This window comes from Grus americana, chromosome 1 (genome assembly GCF_028858705.1).
Source record: "Grus americana isolate bGruAme1 chromosome 1, bGruAme1.mat, whole genome shotgun sequence".
Classification (NCBI taxonomy): domain Eukaryota; kingdom Metazoa; phylum Chordata; class Aves; order Gruiformes; family Gruidae; genus Grus; species Grus americana.
Window position 1 is genome coordinate 152427575 of NC_072852.1, and position 21266 is coordinate 152448840.

Sequence of the window (21266 nt, forward strand, 5' to 3'; positions counted from 1 at the left end):
AAGTAACTTGAAGTCTTCTACCTTTCCCCCTTCTTAATTAACTTAGCTATTAACTAATTTCCTTAGTAAAAAAATAAAAGTGCCTTTATTGATTGATCCACTGGCCTATTCTATTGACTGTATCATAGTCATGGCATCATATTGTTTTCTATTTGTGATTAATATGTAGTACTTAAAATCACAAATGCCAGTGGTTTTAGAAAACTCCGTGTGCTTTTTAGATTTTTTAAAAGCGATTTAGTAGGTCAAATTTGAGCAGCTACTAACATGCTTTTAAAATCATAGTAGCATCTGGTAAAGTGATCATGCTCTTCAGATGGCTTATAACTCTACTGTACATCAGAGCTAAAAAATTTTGATGAACTTAAGAATTTTAAAGCATCTGGGAAGTTATAATATTGCCTAGATTTTGCATCCACCCTCCAAATCCTTGCTTAATGAATCAGCAGGCCAGGTATGATTTTACATGTTTTGAACAGCTGCCATGTCATCGTTATAATAATAACAATTTCATTTTCTGTTCTTCAGCTTGTATTCAGAAATATGGGTCGCCGTATACAAGAAGTCCAGATTTCCTTACATGCGTTCATAGTAAGCATTTTTGGTTTGTATATTGTAGTTAAATGTTCTCTCATGTTACCTGAAGGAGTGGAACCAGCTCAGCCATCTCCATTTTTTATAGTATTTCAGTACTGGCTTTCCTATTGTCTAGGCTTGAGACTCCGTATCGCTTGTCCTATCTGAGCAACAAAACAAGGCCGTTGCCCTTTTACAACCTATTGCCATCTCGCTGTCATCTCTCAGTGCTTTTGTGTTTTATGATGCAAGACGTTTCTTTGCCACAAGTTTCCCAAGGTCTGAATAATCTAAGAAGCAAGAGGGGTGAGAAATAGGATTTACCAGAAGGTTGTACACTGTGCTTGGCCTTCATTTTCTTTTTTCTTGTATGCTGACTTTGGCTTGCCCCTTTTAAGGAACCTCATAAAAAGCTTATAGTCAAACCCAGGCTTGTGTTGGACTTCTTTAAGAAGATCGGTTTCACGTATCACATGACTGTGGTTTAAATATTGCAACGTTTAAAAATTCAAATCAATTTGGAAGTCAACCTGATATGTGTGTAGAAGAGGAAGGGGTATTTGTTCATCACTGACACTAGAGATCAGCATTTAATTAACTGTTCTCATACCTTCCCAGTTCCCTCTTGAAAGTTAGCAGTGCTAAAGATACAAAGCTGCATAAATATTCTAAATATGTTCTGGGAGCAGATCAGTTCAAATGGGGAGAAAAATCACATTTATGGGTATTTATTTTCATTTTTATCCATGTGGTTAAATCTCTGACTGTGATCAAGTTTGATTAGTCATGCGTTCATACCAGCACTACCAAAGCAGGATCAGGATTTAGTCAAGCTTTCACGTTTATAAACTGTGTTACAAGCAGCCTTTTTTTGAAGAGCGAGTGCCAAGGTTGGTAAGTGGTATGTGAAGACCTGCCCTGATGCAATGCAGCAGTAGCACCTGCGGATGTTAGACTCCTCTGAATTGGGAATTCTTGGACCTGTGGTACCCGCGTCAGCTGTGGTATGCCAGCTGGTTCAAAGTGGGATGTGAGGCTGAATGCTTCCTTTTGCTCGCGTGTGTGGCACAGCAAGGAGGCAGGAGCTCCTGCTGAAAACGGTGGTATCAACTGGGAACACTTGTTCCAAACAGAAAATCAGTGTTTTAGAAATGCAAGTCTGAAGGGTAGTGATGAAAAAATCTGGAAAAAAAAAAAGCTGAATAATTTGTTTTAGGGATTTTTGCCCATTGTAGATGCAGTGATTTGGAAATAAAGTGATAATATTTTCCCCCATTAAAATATTAAAATATGTTTAAATGGCTGAGTTTTGGCTAGCCATTGTCAATTCACAGGAGAAGTAACGGAGAAGGAGCCTGAAATGCGCTTGGAAGAATGACAGGCTTTGTGCTTGGCCAATTCCAGTGTGCCTCTTAATTTTTCACAGATGCTGCCAAAAGGCTATGTAGCTCTGTGGGGCTGTGCCTGCAAGACGCATTTAAATTTTGTTTCTTAACAGTCTTTCTCCTCTCAAAACAAGGTAGTGGAAGGCTCTTTTAATCTGGCATACGAAGATGTTGCACAACCCAAGGGCTGGAGGGTGATTAACTAGACTAGTTTATACTGTAAAAAAGGTACAAATTTTAACTGTGACAGTGATTAGACAGCTTAGCAGAGAATTTGAGGATTCTCAATTTCATAAGATCTTTTGATCCGGGGTACAGGTAGGGGTCAGTTCTGGACTCAGAGGTAGATGCAGGTGTTTCCAGCATAGGTGCCCACATGAGCAGTATTCCCATCACGGTGGAGAGTTAATCTGCAGGCAGCGATTCCAGAGGGATTCCACTGACCAGACTGCCTCTGCTCCGGGGAGAGCTGAATCACTCTAGAGACTCCGTTATGGCACTGACTAGATCTCCACGGACTGCAATGAGAATGTAAGACAATTGCTTTGCAGATAGATGCTTGCCTTACACATAGATGCCTGTACTATGGTCTGCAGATCTGGATCTTTTTCTAAAACAGATACTGTAGGTCAGCTAGGAATTAGGGATTTGGTTCTGCAAGAGTTTGAAAAACTGTACAGGATTTTTTTTTGGAGAAAAGTTGCATGTGGCCTTAAAAAACACAATGGGATTTTTGTCAGGTTGTGTGTGTCTGCTTTTTAATAGTGAGTATTGTAATCTTCACAACCTAGCCTCTTCCCAATGTATTTTTAATGTGCACCGTTTTGTGAATATCAAAAAATAAATTTACAGTAGAGAGTAATGAACTGGAAGCAGCAGTCAGTGCTGAAGTCGTTTCCACACAGACTTCAAAAATGGAACTGGTAGTTCTATTCTCTGTCTGCACTTATGACCTATATATGTGCTATCAGACATAGCTCAAAGCGCACAAAAAGGTCATGCTCTTCCTTACTTTTAATACCTTTATGAAAATCTGACATGGAATGGAAACAAAAGCTCCATTTTTGTCTTGCAATGGTTTAAATCTGGAGCACCTTCTATGAAGTTGGCAGAATTACAGAGCTGTGAAGCCACCAGGAGAGTATAAGGCTGTGTCTCATGTTCTCAACTCTCATGATAAGAGGAGCAAACTATCAGCGCAGTGTTGATGCGATAGAAACGTCCGTGGTTGTTCCTGCCATTTATCGTGTGTTGCGATAGGGTGATATTCTGCCGGGCAGTGTTATTTCCATATGGCTCTGCAAGGCACATCAGAATCCAATTTGAGGGAAAGAATCAGAAGCTTGAGGATGCCCCAGCTATGTCATGCATTACCCTGTTGACTTGTTTTGGTTAGCAGGCGACTTTGAAAACACTGCCATGTCTGGGAAGCTTAGTTTGTGCTGCTTCAAAAAAACAGACTTGGCGTACTGTACCTAAACCGTTCTGTTTACTGTATACAAATTTTTGTCTGCCTAGGAGAAGAAACATGGTGATCAGAGCTGCTGTGTCATGGCTCACCTCTGCCTTAACCTGGCCTCTCCTTCCCCGACTCCTCCACCTCCAGCGGTGTGCCGACTGGGCGGTGATTTACCGGGAGCTGTTCTGGCAGGTGGATGTTCAGACAGCCCGTGTAGCTCTGTTTTCTTTTGTGTGGCCTGGCCTCTGCCTGGGCTCTGGCTTTGCCCCACATCTGCACAGCTGGACTGGTGAGGCAGAAAGATAATTAATTAGGCCTTGTTTGCGGTGAGTGGATGGTTATTTCTGTGAGGCTCTTAGAATTGTGTAGCCATGCTTTTCCTGTAGAGTTTTCCCAGGCACTAGCTTCTGAGCATCAAGATGAAATGCTGACGATTGGCATTTCTTTGGCCAAGTCACACTCCCTTCCTGATCAGCGCTCTGGCTCTCTCCTCCCGTGTCCACGATGGAACGCCTTGCTGAGGCTCTGGATGGCATGGCCCTAGCTAGAGGCTGAAGCTGCGCTGGTTGCAGAGAAGAACCTGAAGGGAGAGATTGGATGGAACTACTGTGTTTTGGCAGAGGTGGATGAAATCACAACTTGAAATGCAAATTCTTTCAGTTGTGGAGATTTGCGATCCTTTATAACCTTTTATAGAGCTCCTTTCTTCGCTTCATCTATTTTTGTCCTGCTCGATTCAGCCCACTATATTTAATGACAGCCATTGCAAATCATCTGCTGATTTCTGGCATCTGTTAGTCCTCTTCAGAAGAACAGTGGAATCTTTGTTATAAATGTATGCATAGTGGACAGGTACATTTGTCATAGGTTTTGAACTCGCACTAGACAGTCCTTATGTCCAAAGCTCAATTAAATACCCTACAGAGAAAAAGAGTGGTGAAAACTTTTATATTGTACTATGCGATAAATGTAAAGAAATATGAAATTAGTAATTCAGTGTGCAGTGCAGCACAAGAATCTGACCACTTTTTCTTGATAACTGTAACACAAATGCTATCCAACATTTGAGCATATGCTCTTGCCTTATTTTTACACCTAACATAGCACCAATCTTAATGGCTGTCCAAAAGGCACACTGAAAGTCCAAAAGGCAGTAGGGCAAACTGAAACACAGGAGGTTCCGCCTGAACATCAGGAACACTTTTTCCCTGTGAGGGTGACCCAGCACTGGCACAGGTTGCCCAGGGACGTTGTGCGGTCTCTGTCCTTGGAGATATTCAAAAGCCATCTGGACATGGTCTTGGGCAACCAGCTCTTGGTGTCCCTGCTAGAGCAGGAGGGTTGGACCAGATGACCTTCAGAGGTGCCTGCCAACCTCAACCACTCTGTGATTACTGAGATTCAAATCTAAGGCAGTCAGTGCAAACAAAAATGCTGTTCAGTGCTTTATAAGACCTCAAAGGGAGCTGCTTCCACCTGCACTCACAGCAACGTTAAAAGTTTTTTCAAAGCAGCCTGTCATGAAGGTGACTTTCAGGGTCACACAGAGGAAAATAAGAAGAGACATGTGGAAGCAGTATAATCCTGACAAAAGTAGGAGTTAATCCAATTCTTCTCTCAATTTGAGAAGTCTGATGGGGCTACTAATCTACAAACAATTCCTCTCCCTACATGCCTCCTTGCCACCCCATATGCCCATCAGTTCACAAGTCCTGTTTCAGAATATCCTGAAGAGTCTGAACTGGACGTTGGTCTACTGGACGTTGGTCTCAGCAGAACCAGTGTATGAAAAGGGGTCATTGCTGCCACTGCTCACTTACTGTGTACTCACTGAGCACTTTTTGCACTGCAAATCTAGTATCATAGACCAAACTTGTCTGCAGAGGGCTGTTGCTGATCAGGTGCTCTAAATGTACCTGTCTGTCCACTTTTTGTAAATTCTTCCTTTTGTCTGGACTGAACTGGGTTTCTGCTGAGTAGTGAGGATGTGTTGCCAAGGTTGTAGGATTGCAGAAAACATTGTTAATGATAGTAGTTCTTCCTTTAAAGACTGCTAGCTGCAGCAGGGGCCAACAGTTCCTCTTATCATGCACCAGCAGAATTGAGCAGAATCATTGCTTTGTAGCTGTGTGTGGTGGGTTGACCCTGGCTGGAGGGCAGGTGCCCACCAAAGCTGCTCTGTCACTGCCCTTCCTCAGCTGGACTGGGGAGAGGAAATATAACAAGAGGCTCATAGGTTGAGATAAGGACAGGGATAGATCACTCACCAATTAGTATCATGAGCAAAACAGCCTTGACTTGGGGAAAATTAATTTAATTTATTGTCCCCTCCTTCTGCACTGACTGTTCCTCTCTCGTATTCTCACTCCTCTCTCCAGCTGCAGTTGCCGTTGCCCAATTTGTTCTTTTGCCCTCTTCTTAAGTATGTTATCCCAGAGGTGCTACCACCATCACTGATGGGCTCGGCCTTGGCCAGCAGCGGGTCCCTCTTGGAGCCGGCTGGCATTGGCTCTGTTGAACACGGGGGAAGCTTCTGGCATGTTCTTACAGAAGCCACCCCTGTAGCCCCCCTGCTACCAAAACCTTGCCACACAAACCCAATACACTGTGCCACCCCCAGTCTGGGGGCACAGCTGTGCAGGCACCAGAAGCTGCCATGTATGTTCATCAGAAGAGAAGCCTGGACATCATGCGTTCATGTCATAGGACTTCCTTTTTCAATGCATTCCCTGTGCTGGTGAGCACAAAGGACAGTGGGACTGACCGTTTAACTGCTGCACTGTAGAAGGTCAGTCATTGTGAATATACATTCATTCAGGTTTGCTATGGCTCTGGTCAGGTTCAAATGTTCTCTGTAAAAGGTGGCATCCGTGGCTAACTGGACTGTGACTAAAGTTCACCCAAGTGTAGAAGGTCTGCAGAAGTGCCCTGTCTCTCCTGAACCCCACTGCTGGGAGGGGACGTGTAAATGGAAAGGCCCTCTGACTACGTGAGCTTTGCAGTCTACAGAATGAGCTTCTCCACTGTTCCTTTTGGTTAAGGTTGTGGAAACAGTTAACACATTCATGTTCTTTGAAAAATCACTCACCTAGAACACTGGTGTAACTGGTTACTACTACACGATAGCTACCAACTCATTTTTTTGTGGGGACAAGGGTATTCTGTCATCCTTCCTTTAGCTATCTCTGCAAAGCACTGTCCCTGGGTGTTCTGTAAATAGGTGGGTAGGTGAATTTGGACAGGTGACTTCCATTCATTGAGCAGTTACATGAAGTTTGGTATTTGTTCCTCCAGTCCTCCCCAGATTATGTTGACTAGTCTCTTGCTACTTTCCTTTGGAGAAAATCCATTGCCAACTATTGGAACTTGGCTTAAAAATCAGTGGCAGACTTTACTGTGTTGGCCCCATAGGAACATTGTGCTGTCTGTAAACTGGATTAGTGGTTTGCTATTCTTATGCTGTTAACGCATTGGTATTTCTTTTTTATTCTCATTCTACGTAATACGAAAGCCTAAGTTGGACAGCTCTAACAAAAATTTAAAATATCAACCTTTGCTAGCAACAAATCTATCAGCCCTGGGAAGATCCTCAGTTGAACTACCAAAAGTAGTTGAAAAGAGTGCCCGTCCTTCCTTGAGTACTTTAGTTGCTACCTGCTTTCTGTTTTCTCCAAAACTAGGGAGAGCAGAATTAACTTTCGTTAAAATGAGCTACTTTGAGTTGTTTCTTTCAGGATGTGCCCTTCAGATACGGGGGTGGTAGCTCACTCCCTTTTGCAATGAAATGAATTCTGCTGCATGTGCTCTGCAAAATTCCTGGCACAGCTTGTTTGGCATGTGAGCACTAAGAATTAGCTTCCAGTGTTGCCAGGTGTGAGTATTTCTGATAGTGGTTCCCCATTACCGGTTAAGCTTCTTGACTTTTAATGAGAGTGAAACACCTGGTTGTCAGTGACTTCAATGTATCGTTCTGTTTTCTTCTGGTTGTTTTATTCCTTATATAAATCAGATTTGCCAAACCAGTGTTCTCCTGATCCTTGTCACAAAGAGGGGACTGTCAGATGTGAAGATCTCAAGGGGGACTTCTATTGTGAATGCAAGCATGGCTGGCAGGGAAAAACATGTGATAAAGGTAAGTGGGTTTCGTTATCTTTATACCTGTAACAAAGATGTATTGGGTTTGCTGTATTCTGAAATGGTCGCTGATACCGCACTGCACAATTCAGAAGTCACAGAATTGAACCTGGGTTACACACCGCTTGTGTCTTTACCCTTCTGTGAATCACATAACTCTGGCACGTCAACATTTTTTATATGTCTTTAATGGATCTCAGCTTGGCAAGGTAATCTAAGAAGTTATGCTCCAACTTTTTGTCCCACCTGTCTGAAAGGGGCAGCAGAAGTAGAGTTATGGTGCCTTTTCAAGCAGAACTGCCTCAACTGTTGCTGTTAACCCTGATGTGACAGATCACAAACTGCAGAGCCTGAGAATTTGTCCCATCTTCCTTTCTAGCACCCCTGCAATGGGAACAGTGACTTTCAGCAGGCAGTTGGGGTCTGACTCTGATGATGCACAAGCTGATGAAATCCATCTGTTAAAGCCTCCTCGCTAATAGGAACTTTATTCCACGTCCACTTACGTCCCACTGTGTATTTCCACCAACTCCAAAGAGAATATTCAGGCAGAAGTTATTTGTGCAAGGAGTTCCAGACCCCAAGAGGGCTTTCTGTATTCCTTTATGAAACACTGGAGTTCTCTTCCCTCCACTTGTTTTTTGGTTTCCTTGTCTTTCTGCCTGCAAAGCTTCCTGTCAGGGCCACTGCTTTTCTGCCTGCCAGTATTAAGTAATTGCGAGAAATCACATTCAGCCAGTCCAGAGTTGTGGCAACCAAGACAGCAGGAGATCCAAAGCCTCTCCTTCTGATGTAAATATTGTGGGGAGATTATGGGATCACTCACAAGCAGCTTATTTAAGCATTTGAGACAGTTGTCTGATCAGTATACAATCAGCTTTGAGAGCTCGGCAACTGATCGGTCTGAAGCATATCCCCTCATTTTCTTACAAAATGCCGTGAAATGTGCTGTTCTACCCATCAGCTAACTCTGGAGTCCCATACACAAGCAGGACATAATGAGCAGGTAGGGCACATGGAGGCTGAAACCCAGGCTCTGCTGGATTTAACAGGCTTTCGCTGCTAACTTCGGTGCAGCGCTGTTTAGCTCACAGTGCTCAGTAGTTGTGAACTTAAAACTTTTTGTGTTCTCATGAGTTCTGTAGTAGTAAGGATATGTTGTTCTCGTTTTATTTAAAAGTTTCATCCTGAATTTACTGGTCATAGTATAATTTTAAAAGTTAGTTATGATATAAAATACCTTAGCTATAATTATTTTGCTTCAGCAAACAAACTTCTTCCCCTCCACAGTGACTGAAGATACTCTTCTGCATTCTCAGAGCTGTGAAGGAGATACTCAGTTACAGTTCCTTCTCTGTCTTTTTTTTTTTATTAAATGAACTTGAGCTAATGTACTTGAATTGTTTGAATGAAATCTTTGTGCTTCTTGTAACCATTGTGTTGCAGCTGTAATAGTGTTTCTTGTTTGGTCTTTTTCCTTTCCAACGCCTATCCCCCTCTCACCCTCCCGATTATTTACAGAGGTGAAAAGCTGACTGTAGCGCTTTCTTTTGATGTAGATATTGATGAATGCAGAGCGCAGAACGGCGGCTGTAACCAGCTCTGCCTCAACAAGCTAGGCAGCTACCGTTGCTCGTGCTACAGTGGTTACGCTCTTAAAGACGGCAAAACATGTGAAGGTAAGCTTTGCCGGGCCTCTCAGTTTGCTTCAGAGGATGCTTAGTGACTTGTGAGTGTATGTCAGGGAGCTGGGTTGCAACGAGCGGCCCTGGTCTGCTCCCTCGCCCAGCAGAGACTTGCCGGTAGCTCCTGTCAGCTGCGCTCTGCTGGGGCTGCGCTGGGTGCTGCGTGCCGGGGCTTGTCAGCGGTCGCACCGTGCCACCCTCCAATATCATAAGGCAGGCGTGATTCACAGAGGATTTGTGGTTTGGATTGTGCTAAATTGGTTTAGCTGATCAGTCCTCGTATCCTGACACTGAGAGGAGGAAGGGCTGGCCAGATGCATTGTTGTGATTCTTTCCAGTCTCACGGTGTCATAGTATATGAGCCGTTTGTTCTTCTTTTGTGTGTTTCTTATTTTAATTTATTTTCCTAAATTTGGATATGTGCAGCAGCTAATGAATGCGGATACATACGGATGGAAAAACCGGGCAAGTCTGTCTATATACTTCTCACAGATGGACGAGACAACGTCGTTCTAAACAGTTTGCATACAGAGCAACATATTAATGCTACCAGCAAAAGCCAAAGAGCAGGATTTTATTTCTGTGTCACCATTTAAAGGTGGAAGTGACATCTATACAGATGACTGTACAGATTACATGGTATTCCTTTCTAATGGGAGCAACCACTTAAAAGAGCCAACTTCACTATTGAATTGTCCTCTGGTGCCGGTTGGCATGGACAGGCGGACGGCGAGTGGGCTCACAATTACCTTTGTTTTCATATGTATGTATATTTGTATAATACCTGAGTTCTCTCCACTGGAGCACTGTGAATGTAGCCTATAAGCATAGGACAGTTCACTCGTACGTGGGAAAATCACAAAGTGTAACATGCAGTTGTAGTTTTAGCATGTACTAGAAAGCGAAAGTAAATATTGAACTCTCAGTATACTGCAAATGTTTTGTCAACACCAGGATTTTGCTGGGTATTAGTTAACACCTCAGCAAAACACTTGTTTGTTTTTATGGACTTTCAGTCCGTTGCCTGCCTTCATGGTGAAACCCCACAACATCTCTCAGGCATGACTTTTTGTTCTCTGTGACAAATTGGGCTGCTTCAATTCCCCTTTACTACTGCAGGTCAGCAGAATTAGATCTTAGTTTTGTGAATGCATGAGAAAGGGTAGTTTGCTCGTCAGAGGAAGGAGAACAGAAATTTGTGATGCTCCACAGGCTGTGTATTCCTTCTGCGTTTTGGTAAAAAGCATAACGCTTTTCCTCATTGCTGCTTTTTAACCTAGTTTCAGCCCCCAGAACGAACTGGGGGGGGTTTTTGGTTGTTTTGTGGGAGTTGTTTTGTTTTACAGTTCTTCTCCTGGCTCACTTTGCATTCTTTTTTCCAGTAGTGGTTAATACCTTAAAGAAAGAAACACCAACTGGTTTTGAAAGCCTGAAGTCACTTATAGCTAACCCTAAAGGTAGATTCTTAAAGACACTGTATTTTCAGTTACTAAAATAATAGGGGGATCATTTGACCCTGAGCCCACTCCAGTGTACAAACACTGAAGTGATTATATTCATCTGAAGTCGTGTTGCTTAATTGTTTGTTTTGCAGACATAGATGAATGCACGGCATCAGCGGACATCTGTGGAGAAGCTCATTGTAAAAATTTAATAAGCTCATACGAATGTGTTTGTGATGCGGGCTACAAGTACGATGACTTGAGAAAGACTTGTCAGGGTAAGCTCATGAAATAACATCATATTAGCATTTATTACATGATTTAAAGCTATAAAAACCCAGAAATTTAATTTCAGGTTTCAGTGAAAGCTTTTTTTTTTTTTTTTAATCTTGCTTACACACTGGACTTCTGTTCCCTTTCCCTAGTTGTGAGTGAGTTCGCAGTTTGCGGTCATTTTTGAGTTCATCGAGTTTGCAGTCACCATTGAGTTCATTGAGTTTGCAGTCATTTTGCGATGACTTGAATCAAGCTGTACGAGCCAGAATACTGAGATTTCTTGAATTTATGACAAGTACAAGATCCAGTAGAAGCTCAGAAGCATCTGTGCATGTTGCTGTCTCTCTTTGTAGGACAAGAAAAGTAACAGAGCAGTAGCTGTTGTTCTTTCAGAACCTGTCTTGTGGTATTACTCTGAACTAGGAGCTTAATATGCATTGGAACCATGCACAGTTCTGCTGGCTACACTGCCTGCAAGCTTTCTCAACAGAGTAAGTTTTGAAAGTATTCCAAAACTAGCATTGTTCCCTGCCTTTTGTCTAAGTTAATGTAATGACTTGAATCACATGCCAGCCAGCCCTACCGGGCTCTAAGTGTTCATCTCTGCCTGAAGAGATCCCCATGGGCCACCGCAATTTGTTTTCCTCCGCTTGTTTGCAAAGAGGATAAAAACAAGCTGAAGGGGAAAAAAAAAAAATAAAAAAAGTGAAAATAATGAATGAGAAACTCAGCTTTTACTTGTCTGTTGAGGATCCAGCTGCTGAGTAGCGATGAAGCAAGCGGTCCCCGAGTTGAAGGAGCAGGAGCCAGGCAGCACAGGCGTAGCAGAAGGGGCCTGAAGGGAGGAAGTCTTGTCTAGAAGTTAAAGCCCAGGGCTCTGCACCAGCAGACAAGGAGTTGAGCTCTGCTTCCAGCCTTCCCACTGACTTGCTGTGTATTTTTGGGCAGCTGGAATCTGTCTGTGAAAATAGATTTGTGCAGATGCTAATTCTAACTCTTCCCTCCTGTAAAGATGTGGCATAGGGTAAGTACTGGCTACAGAGTACTTGGGCATGCTCAAATGAAAGGTGCTACGAAACAGCACTGATAACGGTTTTTTCCCCCAGGCATTTAATGTTTAAACAAACTCAGTTGCTATTTTCTCCTCTCTCCTCTGCTGGTTTTGTGTAGATATAAATGAATGTGAAGAAAAGCTCTGTGAACAGACCTGTGTCAACTTGCCGGGGAGTTATACCTGTCATTGCGATGGCAGAGGGGGGGTGAAGCTTTCCCGGGACATGAATACGTGTGAGGTATGTTAGCCTTCATAGCCGTAACCGCAGAACAGGCCTTTACTTTACATTGCAATTAAGAATAACTGATGAAGCTCTGGACCAAAGCCATTTGAGCTGAGTGACCAGCATGAGGGAATCCTATTGCCAAGGCCATGTGAGCTGAGGGCAGTCGTTCTCCTGAAAAGAAGGGTCTCGTTACCCTGTTAGGGGAGGAATTAATTCACTGTCTCTCTTCTCAGGCTCCTGCTGTCCCCATTCCAAAAAAAGCATGACAGCAATAGCCCTGCCAGCCCTCTGTTTGGCTGTGTGTTACCTCTGGCTGCACAAGCTTTTCTGAGTTAGACCCGGTAGGATGACACGAAGGTCTCAGGACGTACAGTGTAAGTGACGGACCAGCACTTGCACCTGACGCTGTCGTCCTCCAGGCATTTGAGGTGGATGGTCTTCAGTGGCACGGGCTGCCTCTGCGGAAACCAGCCAGCAGCAAGCTCTTCGCACGTCTTTTGTTGCAGGCGTGGTGGTGCAGTAGAAAACCTTATGCTGTACCTTATGAGTACGATTTCATTTTGCAACAGGGAAACATTCCTTCAAGGCGGTTAGGAGGGAGGAGGGAAGGAAAGAGGAAATGTTCTCAGTACCAAAACAACTGTATTTTGACAGTATAAACATTAAAGTGGGTAGCCTGCTCTATGTATAGCAACTACATGAGAAAAGGACGCATACTCCCTGATTCTCTGTCTGCTCTGTGAGGAGAACAAGCACTCAAAAAATGTGTTTTGGTTATAGAACATAATACCATGTGTACCTTTTGCTGTTGGAAAAAGTATTAAATCCTTGTACCTGGGGAGGATGTTCAGCGGCACTCCTGTTATCAGGCTGCGCTTCAAAAGGAAACAACCGACGAGGTGAGGACAATTTAGAATGACAGTCGAACGCGCTGTCCAGCTTTAATGCACGCAATGGACTTAAGTCGTTACAATAACAATTAGTCCTATGATCATCATTATTTGTTTGGATTATGGAGTCCTGTAAGGTGAAACATTATCCAAACCAGTAATTGAGGGAGGCAACCTTGACCGCAGAGCTCCTAGGATAATTACTGAAGTATGAGTAATGTATTCTTTATCCTTATGCTATTTTAAAACCCGTCTTCACAGCTTAAGTCTTTCAGGAGTGCGTTAAAAGCTAGTATGTTTTAACAGAGCTTTGTAACTGCTAGAATTGATGCTATCTGTATGGAAAGTACTCTGTGGTTTTTGAACTCTGCGTAACTAATTTATTTCTTGGCACCTGTGCGGTCAGACTTGTGGCTGAGTTCGACTTTAGAACCTTTGATCCTGAAGGTATCCTTTTCTTTGCTGGAGGCCATCAAGACAGCACATGGGTAGTCTTGGCTTTGCGCAAAGGACGGCTAGAGCTGCAGCTGAAATACAACGGAATAGGTCGTGTCACCAGCAGCGGACCGCTTATCAACCACGGCATGTGGCAAACGGTGAGTCCAGACCGCTGCTGAGATCCTACCCTTTCCTGGCTTGCTTCTGATGGGCTCTGTCAAGTGCAGCTAGACTTTGTGTATTCTTCAGAAGATGCTTTTCCAACCCATTCAATGCATGCCAGTACGTTATACATCCTAAAGTGAGAACAGGATATTTTTCCTACGAAATTGAATTATACCTTATATCCATTGTAAACTAGACTGCATCACTAATTTGTACGCCACTAGCCTGGCCAGAGCAGACCCAGTGCCTCTGGGATGCAGCAGGGCTAAGATGACTTCATCTTAGTTGGAGAACATGCCTTCTGCGTGCGGGTTGGAAGGGAGGAAGAGGGAAAGAACTCAGTAGCCATTCTCTTAAGGAAGTTTCCAAGGGTGGTTTGTTTGCTGTATGGTGTGTGTGGCTGGTTTTGTTTATTCATCTGTTTGTTTGTTTGTTTAGTCACAGGGCTCAGAGAGCCCTTGACAAATCTCCTATGCTACAGTATCCTTTTTTGAAACCCCTCAGGCTTTTTTTATACAAAATAGTTCATTTTCCTTGTAAAGATATTGGGGTCTGTTAGAAACTTAAGTGGGTCTCTGCTTACTAATAACATAATCCCAGCAATCTCACGAGATGATGCGCTGCATCTTGGAGCTTGTAAGCATTCATGTTCTTGATGCTCTCTCTGAACATCTCCCGGTGATTCTGGAAGCATCATGGGTGTTGCTTTTCCTGATCTTGTCACAAATAGTATCCTGTAGTATGATCTACACTAGATTAGCAATTTATATATGCAACTTCTCACTTGTGCCTTCCCCCCACCCGCTTTCATTTTTTTCTTACTAAATTTGATCTTTTGACTTTTAAGTTGATGTGTCTCTTGGGAAGTGGGTGGGAAGTTCTCACCTAACTCACACATGACACAAATACAGATAGTGGTAACTGAATAATTTTCTGTTTTAAATTTTTTTAGTATTAAAAAAATCAGAATTAGACATTAAAGAAAAAAGCAAGGTGGGAAAAATTTGTTTCTAATGAATAAATAAAGAAGTCTTTCAGTGCATTCACTGTCAACTAGTGACATTTGGTAATGTTCCCAGCAGATGAGGTGATGTTTAATTCAGTTCCTTTACTGTCACTGAAGCAATTTTAGATTCCAAATGGAGACCTGTAGAGTTTCAGCAAAGCCGTAGATAAAATGTATGACATGCTGTACCTTTACAGGTAGGAATAGCCTTGTGGTGGGTTGACCCTGGCTGGAGGCCAGGTGCCCACCAGAGCCGCTCTCTCACTCCCCTCATTCACCAAACAGGGGAGAAAAGGCACAACAAAAGGCTTTTGGGTCGAGATAAGGACAGGGAGAGATCACTCACTAATTATCGTCACGAGCAAAACAGACCAAACTTAGAGAGGGAATTCATCTAATTTATTACTAGGCAAAACAGAGTAGAGGAATGAGAAAATAAAATCAACTCTTAAAACACTTCCCCCCACCCCTCCCATCTTCCCGGGCTCAACTTCACTCCCGGCTTCAACCTCTGCCCCCCTCAGCGGCACAGGGGGATGGGGAGTGGGGGTTACGGTCAGTTCGCCTCACGGTGTTTCTGCCGCTTCTTCATCCTCAGGGGGAGGACTCCTCTCATCGTTCCCCTGCTCCAGCATGGAGTCCCTCTCACGGGGTGCAGACCTTCAGGAGCAGACTGCTCCAGCGTGGGTCCCCCACGGGGTCACAAGTCCTGCCAGCAAACCTGCCCTGGCATGGGCTCCCCTCTTCACGGGTCCACCGGTCCGGCCTGGAACTTGCTCCAGCGTGGGCTTCCCACGGGCCGCAGCCTCCTTCAGGTGCCTCCACCTGCTCCGGCGTGGGGTCCTCCATGGGCTGCAGGTGGAATCTCTACACCCCCTCATCCTTCCTCCATGGGCTGCAGGGGCACAGCCTGCCTCACCATGGTCTTCACCACGGGCTGCAGGGGGATCTCTGCTCCGGCGCCTGGAGCACCTCCTCCCCCTCCATCTGCACTGACCTGGGTGTCTGCAGAGTTTCTTACATCTTCTCACTCCTCTCTCCGGCTGCAAAAGCTCTCTCTCCAAGTGTTTTTCTTCTTCTTAAATATGTTATCACAGAGGCGCTGATTGGCTTGGCCTTGGCCAGTGGCAGGCCCGTCTTGGAGCCGGCTGGCATTGGCTCTATCAGACACAGGGGGAGCTTCTAGCAGCTTCTCACAGAAGCCACCCCTGTAGCCCCCCCGCTACCAAAACCTTGCCACGCAAACCCAACACAAGCCTCAAGCCAGTTCTTACTAACTTTGTTGTAAGATTTGTTCTGCTAATTTGAAATATGGCAATTGCAATTGCCTGCACAGGGAGGATGGTGACTGAAGACGTGAAAAGCCGAGTGGATGCCACCGGGGTGACTTCGGAGTCACAAAAAGCAGTCATTACTGAGCTAAACCATTTAACACAGGAGCGTAACATACTTGTTAAGTGCTAGACCTCGTTATGAAGTAATTACAAACTTTCCCATGTTAGTTTTGGGGGAGATATCTGACATTTCTTCCTTCTTCCTATCTGATATTTTCTTCCTTCAAGTAACATAAAAGTGCTCAAACAGATGGGAATTACAAGGTAAACAAAGACTGTGCTTGCTTTCTGCAGGGCGAGAAGGCAGTATGGTAAAAGTATCATTTTCAGGCAAGAATTAGCAGTGTCGTGCCAGCCAGCCGTGTCAGGGCTCTTATCCCCAGGTACCAGCATAACCAAGAAATTGCCCGGCTGAGTTGCTGCAGCAATGCACTCTCAGCATGGTTTTTTTTAGAGATTGTATAAATCCCCTGGAAACTCTTCCCAAGGCTTTTTGGGACAACGCGGACGGAGCTGTGGGTGCTGTGCGGTGCAGGTGGAGGGGAGCCACGCCGGAGGGGGGGCAGAGGTGCCCCCGCAGCCAGCGGTGCTGCCCTGCGCCTGGGCTGAGCGGGGCCTGGCAGCTGCCGGAGGCACGGCGCGGCGCGAGCGGAGGAGAGAGCATCGTGCAGCGCTGGCACGGGGGGCTTGCCCGGAGCAGGTTGATGCCCGTAGCTCTGGTGACTGTCGCCCAAAGTGAAACTGTTCGTGCTGTGCCTGAGAGCGGGCAAAGGCAGAAGGATTTACCCACAGACGAACGGCAGCGGGAGGAAGGAGCCTTTAGTCTCTTGACTTCATCGTTGACTTACCTCTGAGGCTTGGGGTGCTGCTTGCGTCGCTGGGGTGCTGTTCATTTCTCCTTTCCCTGCTCTATTTTCTTATCGCTTGCCTCCACCCTGCAGGTACTTTGTTCTCTTCTGCTTAACATCCAGTGTCCCCCTGGTCTCTAAATGCCATTTAATCTGTATGGCCGAGCAATACAGCTATAAATCTGTTCCTCCATTTTATCCCCTCCCTCCTTTTTCCTCTGTCCGGCATGATTTTTAATTTGGGAAATCCTGCTGAGGAGGAGTTATTCCTTTTTATCTGTGTCCTTTTATAAAACATGTAGCCACACATTTCATTTTATGTATAGACTTGTGTGCACTTTCCAACCTCACCTTCTATGGAGCACAACTCTAACAACCTTCAGAGGTCACAGTCCAGACTCAAACGCAGTTTGGGACCTTTATGCTGGACTTCAGTGTGCCCAGGATCAGGCCCTTAGTTTTGGTTAGACCTAGAACAGTGGAGTTTGGATGCTGGTAAGAACTTTATAGGGGTTGTGAAAAAATAGTAATTTTATGATTTAACTTTCAGCAGATGAAAAAACAATGGCTATTTAGAAGCAAAACATGAGAAAAAACGCCAGCACTGTTTGGTCTCTTGAGTAAAAGCTTCATCTTTTATGGAAATATGAAGGCATTTGCAAAACTTCAGGCCAATATTTCTACCTAGGCATTTTCTCTGATGTTGATCCCTCCTAATCTATTTTTAAATGATCATTCCCAGCGTTGAAAACACAAGCAAGGCTCAGGAAAAACTTTTAATGTAGTTATTTGTATGCAGTCCAGCTGGATGAAGTGGCATGTATGAACTGATGGTAACAGAGAACACACTCGCCTTCTGTTTGTTTTGCATGTCTGAAAAAAAACCATCATTTAGTCTTATTTTCAGTGTTTAGTTTAGTACTGGCATGTGGACAGTATGGTTAGCAAAAATAATAACCTACCTGCACTGCTAAATGTCAGAACTGGAGGTTAAGCAATTGCAAGCAGATTTGTATTTGGCTTTAACCCCGTGGCTGCCTGCAGTCTCGTCCCTTTTCAGTGCTGTCCACTCGCTTTTCAGCAAAGAGCCGACAGGCTGGCTGCGTGCTCTGAGTTATCCAGGGCATGAATCCAAAACGCAAAGCTGACTGCCCTTATGGCTAACCGTATGGGACCCCTTAGCTACGAGCACTGCCCGCCTGATTGTCCCCGAGCACACCATGGCAGGCGGCAGCTAGCTACTCCGTGCAACAGGAGGAGGGAATCAGGGCACTCTGCTAACTACCCAAATGCTTCCCCTTTTTGGTTTGCAGGTGATGGTGGTGCACCAGCAATTAAGTTTTGAATATAAGGAACCGCAGCTGAAACTGCCAGAGGGCAGAGTGAAGTAGGCAGAATGTAATTTCCTAAACCAGAATTTGTTAAGAGCTTCTATGGGGATTAACTCCTTCTCCTGTGGAAGCTGCCACTGATGTGGGTTTGTTTCTATTAATGATCAGAAGCAGCTAAGAACTCAGACTAATTTTTAAAAATGTATATGTAATTACTTACTACACAATCTAACACGATTTTAGATGGCCGTGAATTTTGCTGGCTCTGCGAGTTGCAGAATTTCTTCACTGAGGAAGCACAGTCGGGGCATTGCTGCAGCCGGCTTTGCCCCGTTCCAGTTTGCTCCATGGCTGCCCACGATCCGTGCTAGGAGCAGGGAGATGGTCTGTGCCAGCTCCTTGCGGCGCTCTGTACCCCGGCGCATTAGGGCAGCGGTGACCGCCGCAACGAGCAGAAGCGTCCGAGTGAGTTTTTAGCTAGACAGCCAGTGTCCCTAAGCCAGTTGGGCTGTGGCTGCCAGGACCCGTGGGCTTATGTTCCCACCCACTGAGTGGACTTTACAGCCCGCCAATGCCCAAAAAAGCCTGTTTGAGACTGGCTCTTGTGTCTCCGCAGAACGCAGTGGGGAGATGTAGATGCCACTTTAAACAAGCAAGCTTCAGACAAGTAAATTCATATCCTGTAGGATACAACACGGAGCAACACACCAGGTGTAAACAGTGTTTTAGCAATATAAACCAGACTGTACTGGAATCCACAGGAGAAGGAAAAAAAAATGATACTCTGTGAATAATCTTTTCAACTATCAAATTCCCTTAATCTTCATTACTGAAGACTGCAGTCCCAGGGAGTATCCAACCCTGTCATCAACCCTGCTCAGCCCTCTCATCCTTTACATGACAGCCACAGAGTGACAGCTCAGCATGGCTGATGGAAACAGTTTTGGGGCAGCTGCTCTCAAAATGCAAAGAGAGCGATGCCCATGACTTGGCCTACTAGCAGGGAGAGGGAAGAACAAGTCTAAACAGCCACTGAAATAGATACTTGGTTCTATACAGCGGCTCACTGATGGAGGCAGCATCTGGGTGTCCCAGGGAAGAAAGCTATATGGATGAAGAGTGGGTAGGTGGGGTGTCCATCACGGAGTGGGAAGGAGTGCTGTGTTGAAGATAATGAAATAGCAGAGGTGTGCTCCTTTCTTCTTCTCTGCAGGAAGAAAGATGGTGTCTTCTGCTACAGCCACAGAACGCCCCATTGGTAGCAGGACCCAGGTGCCAGGGTGCAGCATCTGTGCTGCTGTTCAGCAGCCTGCTGCGTGTCAGCTTTGTGCTTCACCTCCTCCTCGCCCTCTGCAGAGCTGGCTGCTTTATAGAGCTTCTCTGTGCAGCCTAGTCATAATTAAAATTATGAATTTTTTTCAAAATTTCAGTAGTGATAAAATCTTCCTAGATGTAGCTGTTCAGACACGTGGAGGTAGAACATGCAGAGACCTTCTGAGAGAAAAATTATTGCCTATTACGGATTTTTATTGCCCTCCCAAATACGACGTCTTCTATAGTTCTTTTTTCAGGGGTCAGTATTAAAAGACCAGACTTAGTGTGGCTTGAAGGCTTCTGCTTTATCTTTCACAGGTCCAACAAAAGACATCTTCTGATCTGTCTTTCCAGCTTTTCCTTTCACGTGCAATTGCAATAGGAAGTTTCTCATTAATTACTCATTATTGCATTTACACTTTGCATAGAGCAACTTGCAAATGTCATGTAGTTAATTCACTCGTATTTTTGTGTAGGTGTTTTGAAGTAGCTGGGCTGTCTTTGCCATTAGGGCAACCCCAGGTGGCATTTTAGAGTAAAGATTTACATATCAAGGTGGAATGTAACTTAAGAGGCTTGGGGACAGAAAATATTTCTCTATCTTGGGGATTTCACTGGTGGTGTCTGTCCTTTAGTTGAGGCTGAAGATATTGAGGGGTTTTTTTATACTGACTTATTCTATTTGCAATTTTACTTTTTCAGATCTCTGTTGAAGAACTCGAAAGAAGTTTGGTTATAAAGGTCAACAGGGATGCAGTTATGAAAATAGCTGTCTCAGGGGATCTGTTTACTCTAGACAAAGGACTGTATCAGCTGAATTTGACAGTAGGAGGCATTCCTTTCAAAACAAAGGACCTTATTCTACCGGTAAGTATGGCAGCATCCTCATGTTGTTTTGCATGCCTGAAGGGCTTGATTTCATCTTCTCTTGGGGTAATGTAGGTCCTTCCTGAGAGCAGTTCAGCCTGCCCCGAAACAGGTGGAATTAACACCTTCTGGATACAGCTTTCTCTCCATTGACTATAGAGGGAGCCTAAGGCAGTAGCAAAGGTGAGACTCCTGATTTTTTGATTGATAAGTTTGGGCGAGATGTATCCCACCCTTGGCCTGCAGAACTAGGACACAGCAAAACTGGAGCACGTAGCAAAATTAACGGTGGCCATGCTGGCTTGGAGACCACGAGTGGCTCCGGTGGGTCAGCGGCCACAGCGCTGTGTGAGGGAACCGTTGTGCCCACTAGGTCTGGAAACAGCGTTGGGGGCACTTTTTGTGCCCAAAGTTTGTGCTTCATGTATATTGTATCACAGTTTTGCTGCTTGCTTTTGCTCTTTCAGTTCAGTAAGACCCAAGGAAAAAACAGAAGCTTATTTTTCTTTATTTCCTCCTAATTCAAGCAGATAGGGCATACAAATAAAAGTTAAGGCACTCTTTGGGTGAGATTGGATGATTGCTGTGTGTCTGAAATAGCTGCTGCTCAGGCTGTTTGGAATGTCCACCACACACAGAGTTGGCACCTTGAAACCCAAATTGGCATCTCTCTATTTCTAAATGAGGTGACAGGCTTGCGGCTCTGACTGGGAGTGCAGCAGCTGAGGAAGCTCCTGTTCCTCGCAAGAAGTCATTCAGGGCCACTGCTTGTCTGAAACATTAAGCTCGGGGTGTGGTCTCAATATGGGATTGAGAGCCAAAAACTCCCGAGGTTT

General features: G+C 44.6%; 1 protein-coding gene across 1 annotated transcript in view; it reads left to right on the top strand.

The window, feature by feature from the left end:
- GAS6 (growth arrest specific 6) overlaps positions 1–21266 on the top strand; it is a 44091-nt gene that overhangs the window by 15251 nt on the left and 7574 nt on the right. Inside the window, exons 4-11 of the mRNA XM_054823005.1 lie at positions 529–591; positions 7430–7552; positions 9114–9233; positions 10834–10959; positions 12128–12249; positions 13018–13136; positions 13534–13723; positions 20266–20430. Coding sequence (XP_054678980.1) covers positions 529–591; positions 7430–7552; positions 9114–9233; positions 10834–10959; positions 12128–12249; positions 13018–13136; positions 13534–13723; positions 20266–20430 — 1028 coding nt within the window. The remainder of the gene's footprint in view (positions 1–528; positions 592–7429; positions 7553–9113; positions 9234–10833; positions 10960–12127; positions 12250–13017; positions 13137–13533; positions 13724–20265; positions 20431–21266) is intronic.